Here is a 27,866-nt window from a genome sequence, read left to right on the forward strand (position 1 = left end):
GGGTGTGTCAGGGATGAGCTTGCTGTTGCTTGTGATGGGGTGTGGCCTGTATATTTGCAGTTATACATGTGCATCTGATGATGAGGTTTAAGACATGTTAATGTATATTTCCCCAAATGCAAGTTTTAACCTGTTAACTTGAATCCCCTTTTTTTTTTGAAACACTCCAGTATTTTTCTACATTTTATTTCTGCAGATATCTGGATAATGTTGTGAATAAGCAGACTGTTTCTTCACCCATTCCTCACCTTCACGCCCTGTTGACCAGTGGCAACAGCCCTCCACCTGAGATTGATGTGTTTGAGCTCATTAAAGCGTCCTATGAGGTGAGGAGGACCAAACAAGAGGGTGTGACTTAGTATTTTTGTGGTCTAACAAAAGACAAATGCCTATCCGTCATTGGTCAAAGTTATTGTGTGATTTCTTTTTACATTGTAGAAGTTCGGCAGTCTGCGTGCCGATGTCATCGAGCAGATGAGGTTCAAACAGAGATTAAAAGTCATACAGTCCCTAGAAGATACAGCCAAGAGGAGCGTGGTAAGGTGTTTACGTGTGTACATTTTCATTATGTATTTCACAATTTGAGACATTTGCTAAGTGTGATCACTTTTGCATCTACTTTTCAGGTGCGAGCCATCATGACTGAATCAGCCTTCAGTATTGAGGATTTGGAGGAGCTCTATGTTCTGTTTAAGGTAAGATGAATCGGTTTTGTGTAACACTCCTGGGAAACCAATCTTGCACGTTCCCATCAATTAAGTATTGTGCTGAAATATATGTAAAACCGTTCACAGGCCAAACACATCATGAGCTGTTACTGGGGAGCCAGCAGCACACCGGCGGAGCGTCACGACCCGAGCCTGCCGTATCTGGAGCAGTATCGCATCGACTGTGGTCAGTTCGTTCAGCTCTTCTCCGCTCTTGCACCCTGGAGCTGCGGCCTTCACTCCAACACACTCGCCAGCAGACTCTTCCGCCTGCTTGACCAAAACAAAGACTCGCTTATCAACTTTAAAGAGTTTGTCACCGGTCTCAGTAAGTAGACAATCGTTTTTACACAACAGTATCAAAAATCAGTGATTCGTTTGTGACGTCACTCACAACAGAAATGTTAGTGATGCTTCTGCTTGTCATTTTTTAGTGTGTGTGTTGAGGTAAACATAGTTTTTTATTAATATAAAATGCATTATGCTGGTGAAGTAATTACGCATTGGCAACAATGGCATCTGCTTTTTTGAAATGATAATTCAAGATGAGATATAAAGGTTCTGATTTTAAAGCAAATATATTCTGGGAGATAATGAGTATTGTCTAACTAACATTTTCAACCAAAAACTGGTTCGGCTGTTTGTTTTTACAACAAAATTTTTTTGATGGTGGATTGATTCGAGGTGCAAGTTTTTGAAAGTCTTGCCATCTCTGTGTAATTTACATAACTGTAAATCTGTGATAATGTAAAGTTATGCCCATGTGTTAATTCGGTCTATATGCATGCGTGAATATAACTAAAACCTACAGGATTGTGTTTGTGCTGTAATTTTATTTATACTACTCCAACCAATTTTATACAATTTTGGCACTTTATAGTCCAAGGTCACTTGTAGTAATAAATCTAAACAAAGTTGCTTGATGCTTTCGCCGTCTTGATTGTTTGTATTTATCGCTCTGTAGAAGAACGTGCATGTGCACAGGCGTGTAGTGTTTCTTTACAAAGGTAACATCCCTCTTTACTGCCGTTTTTGTGAATATGACAACATTGTCGTGTATGATATATTTAGCAAAAACGCAAAAACTTTTTTTACCACATGTTGTCATGGAAATGTAGCCTAATCGGCTGACGTGATTGCTGCGAAAACGCGCCCTATTCACCTCAAACACATCTTTCGTGCAAGTTGAAAATAATCCTGTGATCTAATCCAGTAGAGCAAAGGAGACATGTTTTGTGTTTGGTGTGTACGCAGCATAATAGGGCGTACACACCAGACGTGAGTTCAATGATTTGTGCAAGTAGATTACATACAAAGTCAATGCAAAGACGCGAATAGATGCAAACTCATGTTGGGCGATGTGAATCGTGTGAATCTGGCAACCTGATTGACATGAAAATACGCCCTATTCACCTCAAATGCGTCTTTCGTACAAATTGAAATCCGTGACTAATCTAGTTTGAGGAACGTGATGCTTTGGGTTTGGTGTGTACGCATTATCAACATTTTCCACAAGTAGATTACATACAAAGTCAATGCAAAGACGTGAATGGATGCAAACTCATGTGGGGCGATGTGAATGGCGCGAATTTGGGGACATGATTGCCATGAAAACACGCCCTATTCACCTCAAACGTGTCTTTCGTGCAAGTTGAAAATAAACCCGCGAGTAATCTAGAAGGGGGAAAGCGATGCTTTGCATTTGGTGTGTATGCAGGATCAACGATTTAAGCAAATAGATTACATACAAAGTCAATGCAAAGACACGGATACACGCAAACTCGTTCGAATGGCGCGGGGTGACCTGATTGCCACGGAAATATACACGTTATTTGTGTAAATTGAAAATAATCCTGTGAGTAATCTAGAGCGAGGAACGCGATGCTTTGTGTGGTGTGTAGGCAACATTATAGAGCGTACACACCAAACATGAATTCAATGATTTGCGCAAGTAGATTAGTCAATGCAAAGTCGATGCAAACTCATGTGGGGCGATGTGAATCGCGCAAATCTGGTGACCTGATTGCCACGAAAACATGCCTTATTCACCTCAAACGTGTCTTTTGTGCAAGTTGAAAATAATTCTGCAAGTAATCTAGAGTGAAGAACGCGATGCTTTGCGTTTGGTGTGTACGTAGCATAAACGATTTGCGCAAGTAGATTACATACAAAATTAATGCAAAGACGTGAATAGACGCAAACTCGTGTGGGGCAATGCGAATGGCGCGAATCAGGTGACCTGATTGGCACGAAAACACAACCTATTCACCTCAAACGCATCTTTCGTGCAAATTGAAAATAGTCCCACGAGTAATCTAGGGCGAGGAGCGTGATTCTTTGCGTTTGGTGTGTACGCATTATTAACATTTTGCACAAGTAGATTACATGCAAAGATGCGAATAGACGCAATCTCACGTGAGACGATGCGGATGACATGAATTGGGTGACCTGATTGCTGCAAAAATGCGCCCTATTAACCTCAAAGGCGTCTTTTGTGCAAATTGAAAATAATCCTGTGAGTAATCTAGAGCGAGGAATGTGATGCTTTGTGTTTGGTGTGTAGGCAGCATTATAGGGTGTACACACCAAACGTGAATTCAATGATTTGGGCAAGTAGATTAGTCAATGCAAAGTCGATGCAAATAGATGCAAACTCATGTGGGACGATGTGAATCGCGCAAATCTAGCGACCTGATTGCCACGAAAACATGCCCGATTCACCTCAAACGTGTCTTTTGTGCAAGTTGAAAATAATTCTGCGAGTAATCTAGAGTGAAGAATGCGATGCTTTGCGTTTGGTGTGTACGTAGCATCAACGATTTGCGCAAGTAGATTACATACAAAGTTAATGCAAAGACGCGAATAGATGCAAATTCACGTAGGGCGATGCAAATGACGCGAATCGGGCGACCTGATTGCGCGAAAACACACCCTATTCATCGTCTTTAGTGCAAGTTGAAAATAATACCGCGAGGAACGTGATGCTTTGCGTTTGGTGTGTACGCATTATCAACATTTTGCACAAGTAGATTACATACAAAGTCAATGCAAAGACGCGAATAGATGCAAACTCGTGGGGCGATGTGAATGGCGCGAATCTGGGGACCTGATTGCCATGAAAACACGCCCTATTCAGCTCAAACGCGTCTTTCGTGCAAATTGAAAATAATCCAGCGAGTAATCTAGAGTGAAGAATGCAATGCTTTGCGTTTGGTGTGTACGCAGCATCAACGATTTGCGCAAGTAGATTACATACAAAGTTAATGCAAAGACGCGAATAGATGCAAATTCACGTAGGGCGATGCAAATGACGCGAATCGGGCGACCTGATTGCGCGAAAACACGCCCTATTCATCGTCTTTAGTGCAAGTTGAAAATAATACTGCGAGGAACGTGATGCTTTGCGTTTGGTGTGTACGCATTATCAACATTTTGCACAAGTAGATTACATACAAAGTCAATGCAAAGACGCAAATAGATGCAAACTCGTGGGGCGATGTGAATGGCGTGAATCTGGCAACCTGATTGCCACGAAAACATGCCCTATTCAGCTCAAACGCGTCTTTCGTGCAAATTGAAAGTAATCCGGCGAGTAATCTAGAGTGAAGAATGCAATGCTTTGCATTTGGTGTGTACGCAGCATCAACGATTTGCGCAAGTAGATTACATACAAAGTTAATGGAAAGACGCAAATATACGCAAACTCACGTAGGGCGCCACGAATTACGCGAATCGGGCGACCTGATTGCGCGAAAACACGCCCTATTCATCGTCTTTAGTGCAAGTTGAAAATAATACCGCGAGGAACGTGATCCTTTGCGTTTGGTGTGTACGCATTATCAACATTTTGCACAAGTAGATTACATACAAAGTCAATGCAAAGACGCAAATAGATGCAAACTCGTGGGGCGATGTGAATGGCGTGAATCTGGCAACCTGATTGCCACGAAAACATGCCCTATTCAGCTCAAACGCGTCTTTCGTGCAAATTGAAAATAATCCGGCGAGTAATCTAGAGTGAAGAATGCAATGCTTTGCATTTTGTTTTGTGTACGCAACATCAACGATTTGCGCGAGTAGATTACATACAAAGTTAATGGAAAGACGCAAATATACGCAAACTCACGTAGGGCGCCACGAATTACGCAAATCGGGCGACCTGATTGCGTGAAAACACGCCCTAGTCATCGTCTTTAGTGCAAGTTGAAAATAATACAGCGAGGAACGTGATACTTTGCGTTTGGTGTGTACACATTATCAACATTTTGCACAAGTAGATTACATGCTTCGCGTCGGGTCCTGATCACACTGTCGGGGCTTATTTCCCAATAACTACCGGCTGCCTCTACATTATCCCGCTTATTACACGGCTACTTGCCACATAAGAAAAAAACTGGACATGAATATGAATTTGAAACATTTTATTGACATATTTGTTTTAAATTAACATTTTTATCCTTCCGCGAAACTTTGCACAGATGCATAAAATGATCGTAATACCTTATAAAGATCCTCTGCTTCATACTTGTCTGTCTCCATTTTTTTTCTCTTTTAGCCATTCTTTGAGAAGTTTTAATGTCCATTCTGGTTTTTTTTGTGTGTTGGCTTCGTAGCTGTCATGCTCTATTTTGTCAAGTTCAGTCTCAGTAAGCTCTCTGTGTCTTGTCGTTGTTCGTTCTTCTATCCACTGTTTAAATGTTTTGTTTTTTCCGTACATGTTAAAATTAATGTCAAAATGTTCCATTCTTAATTGTGATTGTCCAGTGTTTGTCACAAGATGGCGCCAAACAGTAATCTTTGTTGGCGCGGAGGGATTTAAAACATACAAGTAGTCCGGCTATGCGTTATTACTTTGGAGCGGTTATTATTTGAAAAGAACAAACCTGCAAATGTCTCAACTGACCAATCAGAATCAAGCATTCCAGAGAGCCGTGTAATAAGCAAAGTTAATGCAAAGGCGCGAGTAGACGCAAGCTCACATAAGGCGATGCGAATGACGCGAATCGGGCAACATGGTTTCCATGGTTTTCTTGGACTACAACAAACGCATGGATTGTAGGCAACAGTTTACTTTCTGGGATTGGTGATGTAGTAAAGACCGACATTATCATAATTCTTCTCCCTTCGGACTCAGCCTTTAAGTTAACACCTGTCAGCATTGCATTGTGAGCGAATCCTTCAAACATGGTAAGGAGCGTCACATTTCCGGCTGAGAGGTATTCAGGCCAGTCGTACAGATTAGCTGGCCAATCAGGGACACAGCGCTTTTCAAATTGATGAATTGGGTACAAAATCTGTGCATTTCAGGAAGAGTAAAATCTGAAGCTGAAAATATTTAGCACGCGAACACATTGTATTATACCAAATACACAAAAAACAGTTTTTAGCAATGAAATAGGTGCTCTTTAAACAGGAAGTTTAACTGCTAAAATAGACAGAACGTCTTTTTAGTTCTTATGTTATGATTTGATTCTGGACACATTTGGTTTGTTTTCTCAGGTGGGATGTATCATGGAGATATGACTGAGAAACTAAAACTACTCTACAAGCTGCACTTGCCTCCTGGTATGTTTTACAGACTCGCTGTTAAACAGTAATTGGGTGAGAGGTAGAGTCAATAGTGTGAAGCAGAGAGGAGGTGTGAGGAAACTTCACCAATAAAACCAGTCTGTGTGTTTGTGTGAAGATTTAAAGATGAGATGTGTAAAGAGGATGTGATGCACCAAGAATATGTTCATGTCAGATGTTGTGTTTTTATGATGTTTGTGTGTGCGCGTGCGTGACGTTCTCTCTCTCTTTCTCTCTCGCTATCTCTGCAGCGTTGTGTCCCGAAGAGGCGGAGTCAGCGCTGGAGGCAACACAATTTTTTACTGATGATGACACACCCCAGGGTACATACACGCACTTTTCCCGATTTTAAAGGAATCATATTACAATGTTATTGACCTTCCTGAATGTGGCCATCTCTGTCTTTCTGATCTTCACACCTAAATGTTGCTATGCCTTTAATTCATTTAATCCCTCTCCCTTTGTGAGAGTCACATAACTTTTCCTTTGTTTTCTTTTCTGAGTTTCTCTCAGTTGAACTCTAATATTAGTTGGTTTATCTTAACTAAATGTGTGTTCTCCTCTGCATGTGTCTGTGGATGGTACAGTACTACTAATAAATAAATATTAATAATGAACTCTTATGTAACATCTTGTCCGCTCATCTCTCTTTACTTTATTTCTTTTTCTGTCTTTTTATCATTCTTTCTTTCATATGATCACTCTAGATCCTCCCTTCCTGTCTCATGCGGACTTCCTGGCACAGGAAGTGACCTCAGGTTTGTCTTTTTGATGTCATGATGATCAGACCCTCATCTTCAGTAAAGCATGTTCACTTTAACACAGAACATACAGTAGATGTTCTTCCTGTAACCTGAACTCCCTCGCTCTCTGTATCACTCCCCCTGTCTCTCTCTCTTTTTCACACATGGTGTGCTCTGATATGTGTTGTGGTCTTTTAACAACAGTGTGTAGTTTAACTTTAAAACAGCTTTCCTGCTTTAATCTTTTCTGATGTAAACAGAAGTATGTTGTGTTCCAAAACCTAGTGAGCTGCTTGATGCCTTGAAAGGCATCACACTTAAAGGTGCAGTGTGTAAATTTTAGTACATCTAGTGGTGAGGTTGCAAATTACGGTAGCCGCCACCGGCCAACCATGTCAGCGTTGGAGACAACGGACAAACTTTTTTTACTAAGTCAAGGGCTTTTGTAGAAACAAAATGGCGACTTCCATGTAAGAGGACCCTCTGTGTATATATAAAAACGTCTCATTCTAAGGTAATAAAAACATATCACTTCATTATGAAAGGTCTTTATACACTACTTATAATATAGTTATGTATTTTATATTGCATTTCTCTCAAGAGATCCTTATAAAAGTTACACACTACACCTTTAAGGGATAGTATAGTTCATTAAAAAAAAAAAAATTGCAATCATTTACAGACCCTCAATTGTTTAAATCTTGTATAAATTACTTGAAAAAAAATCTGGGGCACTATTGACTTCCATAGTAGGAAAAATAATATGGAAATCAATGGTGTCCCTGATCTGGTGGAGACTTTTTTTAAAGGCATCACACTTAAGGGATTGTATAGTTCATTCAAAAATGAATTTACAGACCCTCAATTGTTCCAAACTTGTATAAATTACTTAAATCCACCAGATCAGTGACACCATTGATTTTTTCCATGTTATTTTTCCTACTATACAGTATAAGTCAATGGTGCCCCAGATCTGTTTTTTAAAGGCATATAGTTCATTCAAAAAAATTTGTCATTTACAGACTCTTAATTGTTCCAACTTGGGCAAATAACTTTTTTTTTTTTTTTAAATCCGCCGATCAGGGACACCATTGATTTCAATATTATTTTTCCTTCTATACAAGTCAATGGTGCCCCAGATCTATTTTTTAAATGCATAATACTTAAAGCAACACTAAAGACTTATTGCTCTTTGCTCCCCCTACAGGTTAGAAGCGTAATTGTTCATTACCACTGTCGTAAATACTGCAGTATAGCTGGCTCTGATTGGATTGTAGGTCTGCCGTAAAGCAGGTTTTTGTAGTTTTCACTCGAACTACAGGACCACTACCCGACGGTTGGAAACTTCTTTAGTGCGGTTTTGGCCAATAGAGGGCTGCAAAGCGAATGTGAAAGTGCCATTCACCCTGTGTTGAGTGGATGAACCATTGAAACTTTTTTGGAAACGTTATTTTAAGGTAAAAAAAACTCTTTGGTGTTGCTTTAAGGGATAGTATAGTTCATTCAAAAATGAAATTTTTGTCATTTTTGTTTGTTTCAAACTTGTATAAATTACTTAAAAAAATATCCACCAGTCAGGGACCTCATTGATTTCCATATTATTTTTCCTACTATGAAAGTCATTAGTGCCCCAGATCTAAATTTTTTTAAAGGCATCACATTTAAGGGATAGTATAGTTCATTCAAAAACGAAAATGTCGTCATTTACAGCCCCTCAATTGTTCCAAACTTGCATGAATAGCTTTAAAAAAATCCACCATATTAGGGACACCATTGATTTCCATTTTATTTTTCCTACTATAGTGAACCAGGTTTAATTTTTTTTTTTTTTTAAATATAATCATTTGTGTTAAGCAGAACAAGCTTGGAAAAATTGGGTGTAAGAAATTGGTGACAAAATCTTCAAGGGATTTAAATGATCCCTTTAATGTATTAATAACTCATACAAGTGCAAGACAAATATTTAATAGGATTGGGTCACTTTTATTCTCCATCAAATCTAAAATGATCATAAAACAATAGCTCAAATAACTTGACAATGAGCCTTTTTTCTCAGTTCATTAACCATTTTGTATGAATGCTTTGACTGAGTTTCTTGCAATGCATTCTGGGATTGTTTTCTCAGTGCAGGACACGTGTAGCTGCTTTACATGTTGGTTCAAAGGTTTCCTACCTTCAAAAACACACAAGGGAGCGTGCCTGTAATGTTGAAATGCTGTGTTATGTAGGCAGCTCACCAGGTTTTGGAACGAAGCTCTGAGCAGACCACCTTCATTGTAAACATATGTTATTTACAGTCATTGTTTTTATCATGTTTGTGTTTATTAATGCAGTATTATCTCGCTCTTCACAGGTGAGGAGCAGAAGGAGGGAGGAGAGGGAGCGACCGGTGACACAGATGAGAAGAAGGGTACAAACACTAATCTCTTCATGATTTATCATTTTAGGTGATTGATCATTTGTGTGAATCTGAGTTTAACTCTTATGACTGATTCAGCTGTTTGTGGGTTTCAGAGGAGAAGCCAAAGGATTATAAATACTATTTGAGAATGTGGGCCAAAGAAAGAGAACCAAAGAAAGAGAATATCAAAGATCTGCCACGCATGAATCAGGTAATCAAGTCTTATAATGCATTTCATCTGTAGGTGAGAATCAGAGTTTATTCTTCTAATGGCTGAAGAGGACCCAAATCTTATTATGTGTCTTTTGTGAATCATAAATAGCACACTAAATCTGACTTTATCACTTTACATCTGGAGTTACTGTCATATGTGGAAATGAATTTAATGCTTACCTATCATTTCTTCATCCAATTCAGATTAAAATTTCATTATTGATTTACCCTTGGTTTGATAGTAGAAGTTCAAATATCAATTGTTTAAAGTTTAAGAAATTAATATCCAATGTGTGTTCATTTTATATATTAATAAAAGTGATATGTTATGGTGAACATGCAGACACATTCAGGTTAGTAATGCAGCATTTCTGGTTTGCATTAGAGTTATTTTAGTTTTTGTTTTATTACTTGTTTAAATTAGCTTTTATTTTTATACTTTTAGTTTTCGTATAAATTTTAATTAAAGTTTTTGTGATTTTTTTAATGTAAAAGTTTTGCTGTTTAAGTAGATTTTTTTTCATATCAGTTTCTATTTTTTGCCGCGCAATCCTTTTAGTGCCACAATATATTTAAGTTTAAGGCAAAAAAAAATTAATTTTAATTTACTTAAGTTTTTCAACTAATATTTGATCTATTTTTAAAGTCCCCGTAAAGCCAGATATTAAATGTGTTGTTAGTTTGTCACACCACTTAACCAAGTTTGAATGCTGGATAAAACTGCAAGTAATAAAATAAGTTATCAAAATAGGCAGGAGCGTATTCGCTGTTCTCACTGAAACCACGCCCACTTGCGGGAAAGCTGGCTCTCTCTCAACTTTCAAATATAGCTACAACCTGAATGGATGCCCGTGATTATATTACGGTCTGGACCATGCGCAGTGGCTTAGGTGCGTCATCAAACCACTGCTTTAGGCCTACCTAAAAAATCCTCAACGCAGAAATGGTGTAAATCTGTTAGACGATGCAATTCAGTACTACATAGTTCACAGTCGTTGTGTCGTGTTTCAACAATACAGTTATAATGTCTTTTAACTCTTTCCCCGCCAGCGTTAAAAAAAAAAGTTGCCAGCCAGCGCCAGCATTTTTCATGATTTTCACAAAAGTTTAATGCCTTCCAGAAAATGTTCTTCTTTTAATATATCAGATGAAAGAACAGACCCTCTGCTTTCAAACAAAAAAAAACGTTTCATCCTACCTTCATTAGTTATCTTGGGTAGGTTTCTTTAAAAACACCCAATTTTGAGCATAAAGCTGAGATAATTCAATTTTTGCGAAGGACTTTTGATAGACATCAGATGCAGAGCGATCTTTAAAACATTCTTTCTCTTTCACGTGAGGCGCTACTTCCGGGTTGTATAAGTAGCAGTATTGCGGAAAGACAGAAAATCTCGTCATTGGCGGGGAAGCGTTTTCTCTTAATTGATGAGATATCTCGTCAATGGCGGCGAAAGAGTTAAAACCATTTTCAAGATTGACTTTACAGCAGGGTTCCCATTGGTGATGGAATATCATGGAATTTAAAAGGTCTTTTCCAGACATTGAAAGTCCAAGTGATGGAATAAAATTTAAAGCAACAAACAAAAATCCCTGATAGTTTCCATTTATCAAAAATGTAATCCGCTTGCTAACTTGTGACGTAAGGAATAAAATTTCTGGGTCCAAGCCTCTGCTGACTACAATTTAAACGTCTGTTTATTGGAACTGTTCAGGCTTTGTACAGTTTACAGTATATTATCCAAGCTCACGGCATCCCAGACATCGGTTAAAGGTGGGGTGCATGATCTCTGAAAGCCAATGTTGACATTTGAAATCACCTAAACAAACACGACCCTACCCCAATAGAATCTGGACCTTCTTTTGATAGAACCGCCCCATACATACGCAACCCAGGCAACGATGTTGGTTCGTAGACACGCCCCTTACTGCTGATTGGCCACATGTGTGTTTTGGTAGTCGGCCCGACTCCCTTTTCCAAAGTGTCTTTCAAAAATCATGCACCGCGCCTTTAATGGAAATTCAGCTTTTTAATCAGGGAATTTGACGTGGGAATTCTATTACAAGGACTTTAATTTCAATTAACAGACACAATATTGTAGAAAAAATGTGAAATGTGATAATTTGCTAAATATTAATAAATAATGCTTTTTATTCAAAATTTTTATTAAAAGTTTAATACGTTTAAAAAAAATTAAAATAACAGCATACGTTCATATTCTTTCCGGGAAAAGAAGTAGTAAAGAAAAAGTATTTTTGAAGTATTAAAATCTCACAGTTATTGCCTTTTTTCGCTTATTTGCAATATTTGATAATTTCTGTATATCTTTCAGCACTAACAGACACGTTTAAATAGATTTAGTTAACAATAATAATTGCTAATCTAAAAGGGATTGTTCACCCAAAAAGGAAAATTCTGTCATAGTTTTTTTTTACTCTCATGTTTTTACAAAACTGTAAACATTTCTTTGTTCTGATGAACCAGAAGGACGTTTTTTTTTTTTGAGGAATTTTTGTAACCAAACCGATCATGAACCCCATTCACTTCCATAGTATTATTTTTCCTAGTAAATTATGACTCAAAGAAGAAAAATGTTAAAAACTGAGATTTATTTTACGGGTATTTCTTGCTGTTGCTTCCATCCAGTTTAAAGCAATTTTTGCATCCTTGCATTTACAGGAGCAGTTCATTGAGATGTGCAAAACTCTGTACAACATGTTCAGCGAGGACCCAATGGAGCAGGAACTTTATCACGGCATCGCCACAGTGGCGAGTCTCCTGCTGCGGATCGGAGAAGTAGGCAAGAAATTCACCAACAATGGCGGCAAAAAATCCGAAGCTCAGCCATCCAGTGCAGAAGAAACTTCTTTGCAGCCAGACAAAGAAGACTCGTCCGGGGAGGGCGGATCTGGACAGTCCCTGGTCTGCAAAGCCCTGGCTGAGGCGCAGCTGGAGACGCCCCCTCCGACAGTGGTCTCTTCGTCAGAGCCGGATGCCGAAGACGACACCTCCGTTTCATCCTACTCCGTGGTGAGCGCGGGTTCGCTGATGTGCGATGATATCGGCGACGACACGGTTCTTATCGGCTGCGTTGGAGGAGAGGGGGCGGTTCGGAGGAGGGGCAGCGCACCAGATGCCGATTGGTCGATCACTTTCGAGCAGGTTTTAGCATCTTTCCTAACGGAATCATCGCTGGTTGACTACTTTGAGAAAAAACATGACATTGAGAGCAAAATAATGACATGCAAGTCGCTGAGAGCGGTGGAACGACAGATTAGTTCATCGAGTGATCACGATTGTACTCCATCTGTACACTGACACACACGCGCGCGCTCATACGCAATGCATGAACACAAACCTGCACAACACAGATGCAAAGCGAGCATTAGTGTATGTGTATATATGTCGTGACCAATACGCCAGATCCCATCAACAGGAGTTTGATGCTTCTAGTGTGTCATAGTTCACAAATAATGTGTTAAAATTCTTGCCAGGAGCTTCTAAGATGTCCACCTAGGTGTCCGGTTTTGTTGGTGTTCGTACTTTGAATGCATCAACTAAAGGCCTGAACGCAAGGATTCGACTTTAAAAGTTCTTGTTGGTATCTTGGTTTACATATTAAATGTAAACCAAGATGCCTTGCATATATACAGGAACTGTGTACTGTATGTTAAAAGCCGAATGAAAGACTGGTCACACTAAAATGTTTAATTTGCACACTCGTCCCCCAAGTTGTAATGAAGAGAGATTAGTTCACACTGAAGTCTATGTCACTAATGCCGTCTTGCACGTGTGCTATATGTAGTGTACTTGAAGAAAGTGTCCTTTAGGTGAATACGAATGCTCGACTTTAAAATTAGTTTTTAAATCCTCACACCGATGATCGTTCTGCACTCTTAGCTTTGCTTCAAAGCCCTTATTGCGTAAATGCATATCTGTGTGTTGATGGAAAAACGCAGCTTTACTGTTTCTAAATGTCATTGCCTTAAACCATCAGACAGTTAACTGTACAGTTGGACGGCGTTTGTTGTGAGGAACAGAAGATCATGCATCAGGTAGGACTGATGTGTTGCTTTCTGTAAGAGTTGATTGAGATGTTCGGTATCTAACATCTGCATACACTTTATAGAAGTGGTTGTCTGGACAGTTTACTTTATATATGAGAACAGAACCGTTTAAAATGTAGCCAAATATGAGAACAGTTTCAGTGTAAATTTTTGTTTATTATATCTAAGCCCGTCAGGCTCGATTGAGCTCTTGCGATCAGCAAAATCTCATTTATGAATCACAGGACTGCGTGTGAATCGTTCATCTGGTGCATTAACTTTAAAAATCCACCTACAGTAATAATTTATATAAAAATGTTGCTTTAAAGAAATAATTCATAAAATCATTGTTGGACTAAAAAAATAAACAATGCTGCCCATGCAACAATTTATGCTGTAATGTAATATTAAACTGCAAAAAATTATTTTTAAGAAAAAAAATTCTTGGTATTTTTGTCTTGTTTTTTTAGTAAAAATATATAAAAATTCTTAAATTAAGATGCTTTTTTGATGAGCAAAATGACCCAAGAGGATAGTTTGGTTTTTGGACCAAAAATATCAAGTTGAAGTGATTTTGTGCATAAAACAAGCAGAAAATCTGGCAAAACATCTTGAGCATCTTAAGCAAAAACATCTTGAGCATTTTTCTTCAACACAAATTCAAGAAAAATATGCTTTATGCACAAAATCACTTAAATTTGATGTTTTTGGTCTGGAAGCTGGACTTGTTTTCTTGGGTCGTTTTGCTCATCGGGAAGGGGCATCTTAATTTAAGAATTTTTTGAAATTTTTGCTGAAAACAAGACAAAAATACTCAGACATTTTTTTCTTGAAAATCATTTTTGCAGTGTACATTTGCAAAATATGACTTTCTTAATTAGTATTTTTGTTTTGTTTGCAGTACAAATGACAAAAATGTCTTAAATTAGGATGCATTTTTTTTATGAGCAAAATGACCCAGGAAAATAAGTCTAGTTTTTAGGCAACAAATGTCAAGTGAATTTGTACGGAGCCTCTAAGGGAACAAAAATTAAATAAAGTTTAGTTTCGTGTGCGCACGTAAAACTATCGCGTGCGCACGTGAAACTATCGCGTGCGCACGTGAAACTATCGCGTGCGCACGTGAAACTATCGCGTGCGCACGTGAAACTATCGCGTGCGCACGTGAAACTATCGCGTGCGCACGTGAAACTATCGCGTGCGCACGTGAAACTATCGCGTGCGCACGTGAAACTATCGCGTGCGCACGTGAAACTATCGCGTGCGCACGTAAAACTATCGCGTGCGCACGTGAAAGTAAACTTTAAAAAAAATTGTGCACATGAAGGTTTCACGTGAGCACATGAAAGTTACACGTGAGCACCTGAAACTAAAATTTAGATTTTTTTTACTCCAATGTCACCTTAGGGGCTCTGTAAATTTGTGCTTAAAACAAGCAAAAAAAATTCTGCCTGGAGTAAGAAAAAATATCATAAAATAAGTTGACTTTTTTCTTAAACGCTTAACTTAAGAAAAAATTTCCTAGCCCATTGGCAGATTATTTTTGCTTGTTTTAAGCACAATTTACTTAAAGTGTATATTTTTTTGTCTGAAAACTAGACTTATTTTCGTGGGTCATTATGCTGCTCATTAAGAAAATTAATCTTTAATTTGGGAATTTTTAGATATTTTTACTGAAAACAAGAAAAAAATACTAAGTAAGAAAGTCATTTTTTGCAGTGTATACCAATTTACTTTAAATTATTTTTTGCTACATTTTTTCATTCTTCTAGTTGACAATATTTTGCAGACGCCCACAAGCATTAAAACTAATAATCTAAGTCTGTATGTTGAGATGAATCTGTATACAGACATCACAGCTTCTAGAAACATCTTAAATCGCGTGACTGAAAGACAAACGTTACAAAAGTCCTTCATCTTCTCAGTCTGTAAATAGTAGGTTTTAATATTAAATCATCTGCGATGATCTGTCCTGTTTATTTCCAGTCATGTATCGCTTTGCTTTTCTTTGTTTATCCTGACCCTGTTTCGATGTGTCATTTTTAACTCTTGCTTTGTAATTGCGCAAGTTCGAGATTCTCATACGCTTCAGTATTAATTCTCAGATGTGTGATGAGTTTAAAAAACATAAAGGTGAAAACATGGCCGTTGTAACTATAGAAATACATTTTAAATAATGATGTGGCATTATAAATATATTGAATGTTTTTAAATGGCTCCTGACCACAAGTGGCTGATCTATATAATTTATGGGCCCAGAATTGTTTGGTATATAATTTACTCAAACAATACTTACAGTTTACGTGAATGTGAGCGTCGCACCTCTGCCTCATGACCTTTGTGCAACTGTGAAAACAACTGTGCTTCAATTCACCCTTTCTCTATGGAAGTAAAACTGTGCCATCGGATTTTGAATTCTAATTTTTAGCACTGAATTTTTTTACATCGAATTTTTAAAACTGAATTTTATTTTGCACCTAAATCAGACTTTGAATTTTAAAAGCCATCGAATTTCTACCACTGTTTTTTTGCCTATGACATTTTATTAATATTTTTAAAAAATTCAGTGTAAAAAAAATGCAACGTCTCAAAAAAGTCAGTGTAAAAAAAAATCAACATCTCAAAAGATTCAATGTAAAAAAATTCGACGTCTCAAAAGATTCAGTGTAAAAAATTCAATGTCTCAAAAGATTCAGTGTAAAAAAATTCAACGTCTCAAAAAATTCAGTGCAAAAAAATTCAACGTCTCAAAAAATTCAGTGTAAAAATGATCAGAGTCAACATCCGGGTAACCAAGGAAAAGCAATCGATCCCTGTATCAAATCGTTCAACATCCAGCCAATCATTTACGCTCCATTGGTCACGTGATGCAGAAACTGGAAGGCGGTGAAGTTCAGGACAGGTGAACTCCGGTCAGCAGCATGGCTCAGAACACGACGACAAATGATGGCGCTTCGGTGAGTTTACTCTTTCTTTACGTTTTGTGTGTAAAAGTCAGTAATAGTTACCAGACACATTGCACATTAACATAGTTGTCGAACAATATGTACAGGGAACTTTTAATGAGGTGGCGTTGGTTTAGGACGGCGCGATAAATCGCATGCGACAGTCATATGCATTTCATTAGTAAAGCTGGTTTCTTGATTAGTAGTTAATCGCCATCAGCTGCTTTCAGATGGAGCGGCATTGTTACTACACAAGCCGTAGTTCAATAACAAGCTGAGCCATATCGCATTCATTATCGCAGGCGATACGTTCAGGTGATGCAGATTTACTACTAACGTAATTAAGCTTTAGTGACGAGATGCACATGACTATCCCATTCGATATTTTAGCTAGCTAACGTTATTTTAGTTATTAGCTAACATGGTTTACTGTTGGTAACGTTACTCACAGTTCTGTTGCAGCGAGTGTGATCTGACTGACAAAAAATGTCTGACTACAGTAACTCTACATAAGAGCTGGTCAGTTACGAGCTGCTTCACTTACAAATGGACGGTCGATAATATAAGAGTCACCAAACTCCTATAATGCTTGTTAAAGTCTAGTAACATTTAGCTGTTTAAAACACATTTTTTGTGCTGCTTGTTTGTAATATCATTTGTCCTGTATTTGTGATGATAGGGTAGTCAGGCTGATGAAATTTTACAGTCAGCCAGGCATTTACTGAATTTAATCAGTTCGTCTGAAAGACAACGGGGCGCAGCCAGTGGTGGAGTTACAAATCAACTTCTGAGGTTAAGTATTAGACTTTGGTTAATGTACATATGGCTTATTTTTCCAATACGTTGCAGATGTATTGATGATTAATACATATTCTTGGAAAAAATCTTGCAGAGAACAGAGGCATACGGAGAGACCATCCATTCAAGTGGAAATGACCAGGTAAAGAGTAAGACTTAAGGAGAGATGTTTGCTTTTTTAAATGCAAGCCCTTTGTATACACATTTTGAAATGCTGCTGATTTGTACAGGCAAAATTCTGCTTAGATGTTCAAATCTAAGTTAGCAAACTCTAAAAGAAAGCATCTGATGTTTTGTGACTATTCAGTAAAACATATAAAAGCCTGTTTCACTTAAGGCTAACTTGTTTATTAAAATAAAAAAAACAAAATGTAATTTTAAGGTCTAAATGATTGCTTATTGCACTATAGAGGGTATACATTGACGTCACTTTTCCTTGTGACCACGCAGGAACTCACCCTGTTGAGTGGCAAACGTTCAACAATAGGGCTGGTTTTCATAGTGGCTGCTGTGAAAATGCCATTAAAACTGACTATTATCAGCTTAAATTGAATTTAGTTGAACTTGATAGCAGAGGTGGACAATGCTTAGTTACATTAGTTAAATTTTCCAAACACCTGTGCTTTATTAGGGTGTTTGTATTGGAATTTTTTTACTTCACTACATTCTAAAGCCTATAAATACTGTGTATTTTTTATATTGTATATTACAAAAGTATGTTAAAGCTGTTGTGTGATAGACTGTTAGTACAGTCTATCACACAACAGCTTTTTCCCATTTAGGCACATTTACCCTGTGTTTTCGCTGATTTCACACTGTACACAAATGCTGTCGCTCTGTCTTTTGCCACTCATTGGTCGTAACAGCAGTTATTTTCACCGAAGGTGACGTCACGTGCATATCCTCTATATTGGAAACTGGTGGGGGTATGCAATACAATGCCAAGGTTTTCTATTTTCTTATCTATGTCATGTAAGACGATGTTCAAATACGCTTTTCACAATAACGTCCTACTTTAATTAGAAAGAAAGAAGTTAACAGGTGATATGGTAGTTAATGTTTTTACACTCTTATTTTCTATAGGTCCTTTCCAGGTGTTTTTACCAAGGCCAGAGGGAAGAGGCGCTTTCCTGCAGCAAATCTTGTTCCTGCCAAGAGACTTAAACCACTTGATGTGTCTTTCTATTTGTTGCCAAAGCAGTGTGAAAAAACCCCAAAAGAGGAGGAGCAACTAGTCCATATGCATGCAGGATTGGGCCGTAGGACTGCTCATCTAGATGAGAGCACAACACATGAAGAGGTAATAACAAGAAATTTGTTATTTAGGCTAGCTGTTTTGTATATTGTATTCTGAGTAATACAATATGCAAAGATTTGCTAGTTTTTCATGCAGTGTGATAATTGCTATTTCGACGGTGGCCGACAGGGGCAAACGTCTTGCAACTTAAGAAAACACATGCGAATAGACAAAACAAAACTGCATCCATATTACACAACAGAAGTTATCTTTTTTTTTTTTTTTTAAAGCTCCTGTCTTATGTTTGTACTTTGGTGTTTTGTATGTTTTTGGAATAAACAGTATGGCAGACTAATGAATACAATAACTTCAGTAGATGTCTGTCTTACAACACGATGGAACTCGCAAAGCCGTTTTGTTTAAATGTGTGGGCAGGATTTTTTCAGTTTGATAATTACCACAGTAAATTGGCTGGTTTACTAAACATGGAGTGACTTGCTCCACAATATGAATAGGCTACAGATTGATCACTTATTTTGGTGGTAACTGTTGTTGTATGATCACAATATTACACTTGAGGAGGCCTACACTTCAGAGATGCGTCTTTCGGACCTTGAAATTAAACACTCTCATGTAATATGGCTTAAACAAACGTCAACGTTAAACGCTGATGTAGTTTTAAATGTTTAAAGACACATCTCTGCTGATGGAGTGTGACCTGAGCCAAGACACACCCACCAAATAAGAGAAAACATATCTCATACATAGACTTAATATTTACAGTTGATGATCTCAGTAGCACACAGTTTCACATCGTCCCTCTTCAACGTTTTGTTGCATTTGTTTTCAGTGTTGGTGTGCCTTTCTTTTTGCATCTTTTTTTTAATTTGCAGTGCCTTTTAAATTAAATTAATGAAGATGTATTATTAATTTGCTTGTGTTTCGTCTATTTGCATGTGTTTTCTTAAGTTGCAGGGCATTTGCCCCTGTCGGCCATCGTATATTTCTGATTTGAATGAGAGGCTTACACTTTGTATCCATGTTTTTGCTTACAGTTATGTGATGCCCTTAAAGTTTTATTTCCAAAATTGGGGGCCGTGACTGGTGGGTGGCTGCTATACAAATCTGCAGGTAGGCCAACACAGGTTTGTGAGTGTTGCTCAGTCATAAAAAATTTAAATTTGCAGCAGCTAACTTCACATTATGCAATATACATAACTATTACTTTATATTTGAACAGATGGTACCTAAATAAAAATTTGAATGATTTCCTAAAAACACATCTCTCTACATTTATTAATAAGCCTGTTAAGTTTAAGACATTTTGTTAACCTATATTAGGTCATACATAACTGCAAATCAGCAACTAACTGTTTGATTGTAATATTTGTATTTGTAAAAGTTAAGTAAAAAAACTGGACTTGTTTTGTTTTAGGTGACTTCTTCAACCTGGTCTGTTGTCAGACAAGAAGTCTAGTTGCTTTGACTTAACTTCTAGATACAATCTATATGTAATATATACTGTTAAAAGACCTAATTTTCCTCTCCTCTTTTTTGTAGGTGGATGGGGTAGCCGAAAACTCTCTCTTGTGGCTCCTGATGAGACTGGCTATACAGGCATGATGTTGAAGTCTATAAGTCGTGGGGGTAAAAGTCTATTCATAGCCCCAATTCAAGAGGAACTCAGCACAAATCCCCTACCACTAAATGATGAAGCATTCAGTAGCATGCCAAAAGCCACATGTCAGAAATGTGAAGTTGCAGTGCCTCTTCCACTCCTGACAGAACACCTTAAGTCTTGTGATGTCATGTATGTTGGCAGTGACGATAACATGGCTAATGAGGAAAGCAGTGAGCCTGAAGACAGAAAATGTGAGAATTCTTAATTTTAAGCTTTTGTGAGCATATTATATAGTGTTAAACAACAGAAAAACTTTTTTGAAATTAACACTTTTCTTGCTAACTTCTCAACAGCAGATATGCAGGAATGTCCTGTCTGCACAAAAATGTTTCCTACTGACTTTATTGAGGTACACGCTTCTTCGTGTGGTGAAAGGTATCCATTTACTTTCTATTGTTAAAGTTTTTTTTCTTGTCAGCAATTTCCACAAAATATCAGTTAAACAGAAATAATTTTATGTGGGCAGGGAAGGAAAAGAGGTGATGCATGAAAGCACTGTAATTGAGGAGGAGCAAGCAGCAATGCCTGGACCATCCGGAACTTGTGCAACTGCTACAGATGGTAGGTGCTGTTCAATGTTAGCAGTGGCATAGTAAATTTAAGGAAGAAGAACAGTCATAGTGAAGGAAAATGTTTTCTTTTTGTAGAGTATGGCCTATTCTTGATGTAAACCATGAATTGACTACCTTTCCGTTTATGTGTGTGTGTGTGTGTGTGTGTGTGTGTGTGTGTTTGTGTGTGTCAATGATTATTAAGTTGCTTTGTTTATGCCCGAGTAAGGCTTGATGGCTTTTATGTAATTTGAATCTGCATGTTAAAGTTTTTGGTTATCTTGGCAGTCAAGCATAAATAATGAAACCACTTCTTTTTTTTTAGACTGGCTAACTATCAGTGACCCCACCCAGGCCATATCTCAGTGTGCGTACAGTTTTCGCCAAATTTATGAAACTGAGACCCCCTTATTTCTTAGCATGGACATCCGAAGAAGCCCTGCTGAACAGGACATGGCCCTAATCTCCTTCTACAAGCGAACTAATGTGGAATGGGGACGGCCTCTGAATTGCAGACTTGAAGGTAACTCCAATTAAAAGTTACAGTTTTCCAAAAATAAAGTATTTCCTTTGTCTTTATTCTGTCAATCCTCACATTGTGTTACAGGAGATACTGCTATTGGACAGGGTGTAACTCGCTTCTTTTTCTCAACATGCATGGAAAAACTGAAGTCAGGGTTTTGCATCAATTTTGGTATGTTATTGTATGGTATCCTTCGAAATGTAGTCTCGCGTAGCCAGACCTTCAATACTGAAGGTCTGGTGTTTTTTCGCTGCTTTTTCTGGACAAAGCCCGCCCACGAGCTGTTTGACCGACATGTCAAACAACCAATCACAGTTTGTTTCATCTAGCGTCACGTTTCGGACTCCCCACAATAACGAGCCGGCTGGCAACAAGTCAGTTATTGAAATAACCAGCCGCAACCAAATAGTATCTAAATAAACAACATGACTCACCATAGGATAACGTTGTGCACTTCATCAACAGCCACACCAATGAGACGATCCTGTTAAACGTCTGTTTGAAGCATATCTCTCCACTTTTAAACACATACAAGCAATTCAGGAGAACCAAACTTTTAAACTCCACTAACTGCCTTAAAGAAAACTCTTGGACGTCTTTTATCGAGTCGATGCCGTGAACTTTGCATATTTTTGAGAATCCAATGTTTAGCTGATCATGATAACTGGTCATTATTATCCACGTGAACACGACTGATTCTCTTCCTCAATGGAACGTCAGAGCTTTGTTTTCCAGGGACCGAAACTAATCGCGACACTCGCGTCTCCTGAACCAGAAAAGGGACTAGCCTAATGTGACCTCAGTCCTTTTGGTGTTCACAATATAGTGGACTCAAAAGAGGACCCAGTTCTTTTTTTGGTCCTCTTCAGGACTGAAGTGATCTCAGACCCTTTCTTGTTCACATTACAACTTCATAAGAACTCAGACCCCAGCTTTCTGTGGAGCAGTTTATTTTGATACAATGTCAAAACAACACGCGAAACGGACCGGGACCTCATTGATTTCACATATCAAAAAGAAATCGAACCACAAAAGAACCCAAAAGCGAACCGTACTCAGACCACCTCCAGAAGTGGTCTGAGTTCAGTTCGCTTTTGGGTCCTTTTAGGGGGTTTTGAGATCACTTGGTTTGTTCACATATACACCCTGAACTGCTCTGAGAGCATTTGGAGGGCTCAAACGAACTAGGTGTGAAAACACCCTTAAACTCAAAAGATATCGAAAATAAATACTATTTCATGTTACTATAGTTAATGATTAATTTGAATTTTTCAAAGCAGATACGAGACGAAATACCCTATTGCATCATCCCGTAAATAACTGCGCAGAACTTATGGACACTCCAATCAATGCTTTCATTTTCTGTTGTCCATTTACAAAATCAAGAAGATAATAAGACTTTTTTGATCCGGAGCTGGAGAAATTAGCTTACAGCATTAGCGAGTCACGCTGTCAGTATGTGCTCACCTGCCTGACTGCTGTCACTTTGGTACTTCGCTCCCCTAGCAAAAGTCTTGGAGATTCCCAACTGTCGCTGCTGGGCTGAAGTTTTATGCTTTACTAAAGGTATGCGTCGTGCTCCCAAGTCCGACAAACGCCACATGATAGTTAATTATCACAAGATGTTATTTTAGATAGTAGCATTTCCTCGCTACCATAGTCAGACATGTCTACAGCCGATTGCGCTATAGCCTTCATAACGATAGTTGGCATGTTTGCCCATTATAGATAGGCATCTCATTACTGCAGTGACGCGGTTATCGTCACAGCCCTATTTTCCAGTTTATGACTAACAGACTGTAGGAGCAATATTAGTCTTTTTACTATAGACAGAAACCTATAGCTTTTTATTGTAATATTTATTTTGTGTTATTAATGTCTTCAACAGCAAACTCAAATATTACACGGCTTTTTGAAGGAGAGCCTGGCCATTTAGTCCCCTCAGCCTCTCACTTTCTTGTTGAAAGTGACCTGTTCATGGTGGCGGGGAGAATGGTAGGCCACTCCTTTCTACATGGAGGACCATGCCTGTCGGGACTCAGTCCTGCAGTTATTCATGTCTTGCTTGGTGGGAGTCCTGAAACTGCAACTGTTACAATAGAGGACTGTCCAGACCTGGACATCAGAGAAACAATCGAGCTTGTATGTTTGATTCGAGAAAAGTTTTTTCTTACACTAAGATTTTATGTACAATGGGGCACCCTTTAATTGTGTATCCATTATCCTTATTGAGTGACATTAATATATGGCTAACTTAAGTTTATCAAGTCAAGAGGGAGCGAACCAGATTTTTAAAATTTAGTTTTGTAATACTGTAAATGTATTAGTATATAAAAATCTTGATTTTAGAGCTGCTAAAATCCCAGTAATTTGTAAATGAAATACAGGGTGGAGCTTTTTAGGATCCACTATGTAATAGTCATATTCTTTACTTTTTGCAAGTGCACATACAGAGGACAAATTAAAGGAAAAAACAACATAAAGTGTTAGTGAGGTGTTGGGCCACCATGTGCTGCCAGAGGCATTGATTCTGCAAGTCTCTGAACTATACTGGAGGAATGAACACCATTCTTAAAGATATTCTCTCATTTGATGTGTTAATGATGATGCTGGTGAAGAGCGCTGTCTAACACATTGATCAAAAATGTCCCATAGGTGTTCAATTAGGTCATATATGGTGACTGTGAAGACGATAGTATATAATCCAAATTATATTTTCATTAAACCATTCAGTTGACCCCTATGGATGAAATTCCCCCTCATTTTAGGGGTTGGGTATTTCAGTTTTTACTTTAATTTGTCCCCCATCTGTAGTATCTGGCATTACACATCTTTTCTCTGATCTTATCTTCTAATCAGTTTCCCTCTGTCTTGAAGCTTGAAGGGGGATCCATACTGTCAGATAAGGATAAACGGCGTGTCCAGGATTTGGCCCTTGCCTGGGACCTCCCTTGCCTAACTGAGAAAAACAGGAGATGGCTTTTTGAGAAGCTTTTGATCCATGCTGTGAGTGAAAGTCAAAATTATTTTTTTATCCTGTGAGTGATGTTTTGGTTAAAATGCACATTGCTAAGTTTTTAAAAAATATCTGTCAAAATTAAATTGTTGCACTTTTTTTCTGAAAAAATTATTCTCAAGGTACAAAAAATGATCATGGTAAAATGCATGACTGATGTACTAAAGTTTTTTCCTAGAAACATAAAATATGGTGGGTGGTCTGTAATACTGCAAATGCAACGAGTTTTATCAGTCTGCATGAGAACAGTATTATTTCCTCATTCACCAGTAGATCGAAGCATAATAAATGTATTCAAATGGAATTATTGTTTAACTTAATCTTCAAGCTTTTAGATAAGGAATGTTACGTGTTCTATCCTCTCTGTCTAATTACTATTAACAGGTAATAGGACGTGTCACAAGGCAAATTAAGCAGCTGAGACGAGGTCTTAAAGAAACCCCAATGTGGACACTGATGACCCAAAGACCTGACACAGTGGCCTTGCTTTTTCCGAAAGAGGGAGCAGGAAATGTCAGCCCTGAGGTTAATATTAATTAGTATGATCTTGTGATGTTATTTTCCTAGTAAATATTATGGTTAATGTTCATACCTGGTCAGCATATAGAGCTGTCCGTTTTCAATCTTGTTCTTGTTATTTATCTTTTTATACACACATAGCCCACAATCGACATCACGGCTAACAATCAGTGATATTTGATCAAAAAATATATGCGATTTTAAGATAGAAAAATGACCAGTCTTTTTCATGCTATTTTTTTCAATGCAGGTACTTCTTCAGCGACTCGTATGGCCTCGTGAGAATGGTGACGACGATGATGACGATGATTGTTCAGTTGACACCAAATGCCGCATTTCAGGCTATCTTCGACAGTTCATTGCTGATGGTAGGTGTATAGGGACGCTTAGAACTGCTATTAAAATATTATTTGGTTGTCTATTAAAGTAGTATAAAAGCTGTATAGCTATTTAAATATTTAGCTTGAACTTCACACATTCACTACCCTGCAAGTAAGCCTACGAAGGCCCTGTATGGGCATAGCCTAAAGGCCCAGCGCAGGTTTGCTCACTGGCGAAAGGTTGGCCCCTTAGCGCTGGCCCTGCATGGACGGCCCTCACTTAGCCCCTAGGAAGCCCTCATACAGCAAAATCCCCATAGTTAAATAAACACTGCTGGATGTATATATTGTCCCATCTTACAGAGTGTTAATAAAGTAACACTAAAGCAGAATTAAAAGCTCTGTTATCCTCTCTCTCACCATCTCTGTCTGAAACCTAAAATTGCATTTTACATCTTACTTGCAGAGTCATTTTCTTTCTTTAGGTTTAGATTTTGTTTCAGTTAAAGGCACCATTATTGTGATCAGTGTTTGTTTTAGTTGAACTTCACTCTTGACTCCTACCTTGTTGTTAATCCACAAATTTATAGCAGTCAAAAAACAAACATGTTTGTTACGGCAGGAAAAAGGCTATAGGGCAATTATTTGATGGTGGTTAATACTGTACATAAAGTCTAAACATCATCTAGAAAATGTATGTATTCATGTGATGTTTGCACACTTATCAGAAGCATCTTTCTCTGACAATGTGATACTACAGTATGAGATCCAGCTCTCTCATAGCCATTTGTCTTTCTGAAGAACTTTAAAACAGACACTTAAAATTAATCAAGAATCCAAGTACGAATCACAACAATGGTGAAAAGATTAAATGAAATGCATTCTAGGTATCAACAGATTACAAATCTCACCCAGGACTCCCAGAATGCACTGCGGCATGAATAAATTATTTTTACTATTTTCCTTGCCACTATTGTTGAGATTCATAGCCTGATTCTTGATGCCTGTGTGTCTAATTTACAACAGTGTTTTTTTCAATGCACTAGTTTTTCAAAATCCTTCATATGTGTGTGTGTGTGTGTGTGTGTATATGTGTGTATGTATATATATATGTATGTGTGTATGTGTGTATGATGTTTGATATTATGTACAAACAACCACCAAAGAGTTGCAATGTTGTATTTACTCTGCTCTTGTTCAGTCTTTTTGATTGCTATAACTTTGTGTGTTTAAGACATGTTTGTTATGACAGAGTCAAGACTCAAGTTCAACTAAAACAAACACTGATCACAATAGTGGTGACTTTAAATGAAAAAGAAAGTAACCTAAAGTAAGAAAATGACTCTACAAGTAAGATGTAAAATGCAGTTTTATGTTTCAGACCGAGATGGTGAGAGAGAGGATAACAGAGCTTTTAATTCTGCTTCAGTGTTACTTTTTAACACTCTGTAAGATTGGGACAAAATTTACATCCAGCAGTGTTCATTTAACTCTGGTGATTTCTCTATGTGAGGGCTTCCTGGGGCTTTCTCTATGTGAGGGCTTCCTGGGGATAAGTAAGGGCTGCCCTTGCATGGCCAGCGCTAAGGGGCCAACGTTTTGCCAGTGAGCAAACCTGCGCAGGGCCCTTAGGCTGGCCCTAAGTGGGCCTATAAAGGACCATCGTAGGCTTGCTTGCAGGGTATTGAGCTGGAAATGGCAACATGACATGAATTTATTTTAAAAAATCCACCTGATTTTAAAAAACAGACCAACAAGTCTCATTCTAAAATGTATTTTTCTGTAAACTTATCTCAAGGGCTTGACTAATCTTTTATTGAGTGTAAGCTGTTAGTGCCATAGTTTGCCATTTATCCTGGTGACTAATAAAGTCAAAAAGGTTTTTAATTCCTTTTTAATCTACTCCATAGCAACACCAACTGAACTGACCAACCTGGTCAAATTCTGGACTGGATGGGAAATTCTACCACAGAGTCTGTCTGTAGAAGTGGTCGAGGGCAAATACCCCATAGCCTCCACTTGCTTTGAGACCTTGCGCCTCCCAGGGCATTACAAGGATTATGCATCTTTTCAATGTGACATCCTGGCTTGTATTTGCACTTGCCATACAGGATTTGGTCTTGTGTGAGTGACATTTGCCTTGTAAGACAAGATTTTACGTTAAAATGTTTGTTTTAAGCTTTAGTTCTGTTAAAGGACCAGATTTTAAGCTTGTTAGTTCTGTTAAAGGAACCGTTTTTAAGCTTGTCAGTTGTTCTGTTAAAAGACCTGTTGTAAACTCTCACACTCAAAAAAAAAAAAAAAAACTTCCTGAATGTATAATGAATATTTTCACACTGTTAGTGAGAGTACTTTGCAATAACCTTTGGCAACAAATGGTTAGTTCATTGAGGAACTCCTGTGAAGCCCTCGTATAACCACTGAAAACCAGTATTTTTTTCCCCAATTTCCATCTCAGGTTTGGGAAGAAACCTTAATGTTCACAATAACGCATTGCTTTTTCCTGGTTTAAGTTTCTTTCACACGTTGTAATGGTGACGGACAGCGAAAGGGCAATAAAAATAAAAGGTTATGAAACGATAACATGGTTATGTTTTACT

At 38.0% G+C, this 27,866-nt stretch overlaps 2 protein-coding genes across 5 annotated transcripts in view; both read left to right on the forward strand.

Moving 5' to 3' along the window:
* Positions 1-13,941, forward strand: part of tbc1d9b (TBC1 domain family member 9b) — a 28,277-nt gene extending 14,336 nt beyond the window's left edge. Inside the window, exons 14-23 of one of the 2 annotated variants that reach the window (XM_055178147.2) lie at positions 197-326; positions 439-537; positions 627-695; positions 795-1,035; positions 6,207-6,272; positions 6,527-6,598; positions 6,983-7,033; positions 9,372-9,428; positions 9,533-9,630; positions 12,310-13,941. In XM_055178147.2, coding sequence (XP_055034122.2) covers positions 197-326; positions 439-537; positions 627-695; positions 795-1,035; positions 6,207-6,272; positions 6,527-6,598; positions 6,983-7,033; positions 9,372-9,428; positions 9,533-9,630; positions 12,310-12,948 — 1,522 coding nt within the window. In that variant the 3' untranslated portion in view covers positions 12,949-13,941. The remainder of the gene's footprint in view (positions 1-196; positions 327-438; positions 538-626; positions 696-794; positions 1,036-6,206; positions 6,273-6,526; positions 6,599-6,982; positions 7,034-9,371; positions 9,429-9,532; positions 9,631-12,309) is intronic. The other variant, XM_055178148.2, reaches the window with a different exon arrangement.
* Positions 13,942-16,060: 2,119 nt separating this feature from the next.
* LOC129420934 (uncharacterized) lies at positions 16,061-27,849 on the forward strand. Of its 3 annotated transcripts, none has more exons than XM_073854432.1 (15): positions 16,061-16,633; positions 17,301-17,413; positions 17,514-17,561; positions 18,503-18,719; positions 19,712-19,787; positions 20,217-20,528; positions 20,634-20,712; positions 20,804-20,898; positions 21,214-21,411; positions 21,496-21,582; positions 23,300-23,553; positions 24,289-24,417; positions 24,812-24,952; positions 25,197-25,314; positions 27,177-27,849. In XM_073854432.1, exons 1-15 carry the CDS (start codon positions 16,598-16,600, stop codon positions 27,392-27,394), a joined length of 2,121 nt encoding a protein of 706 aa, XP_073710533.1. In that variant the 5' UTR covers positions 16,061-16,597; the 3' UTR covers positions 27,395-27,849. The 3 variants fall into 3 exon arrangements, with proteins under 3 accessions (XP_073710533.1, XP_073710534.1, XP_073710532.1); XM_073854433.1 differs by having other exon boundaries at positions 16,062-17,140; positions 20,631-20,712; XM_073854431.1 differs by having other exon boundaries at positions 16,062-16,633; positions 20,631-20,712.
* Positions 27,850-27,866: the final 17 nt, after the last annotated feature.

Source organism: Misgurnus anguillicaudatus, chromosome 16, assembly GCF_027580225.2.
Source record: "Misgurnus anguillicaudatus chromosome 16, ASM2758022v2, whole genome shotgun sequence".
In the NCBI taxonomy this organism is placed as follows: domain Eukaryota; kingdom Metazoa; phylum Chordata; class Actinopteri; order Cypriniformes; family Cobitidae; genus Misgurnus; species Misgurnus anguillicaudatus.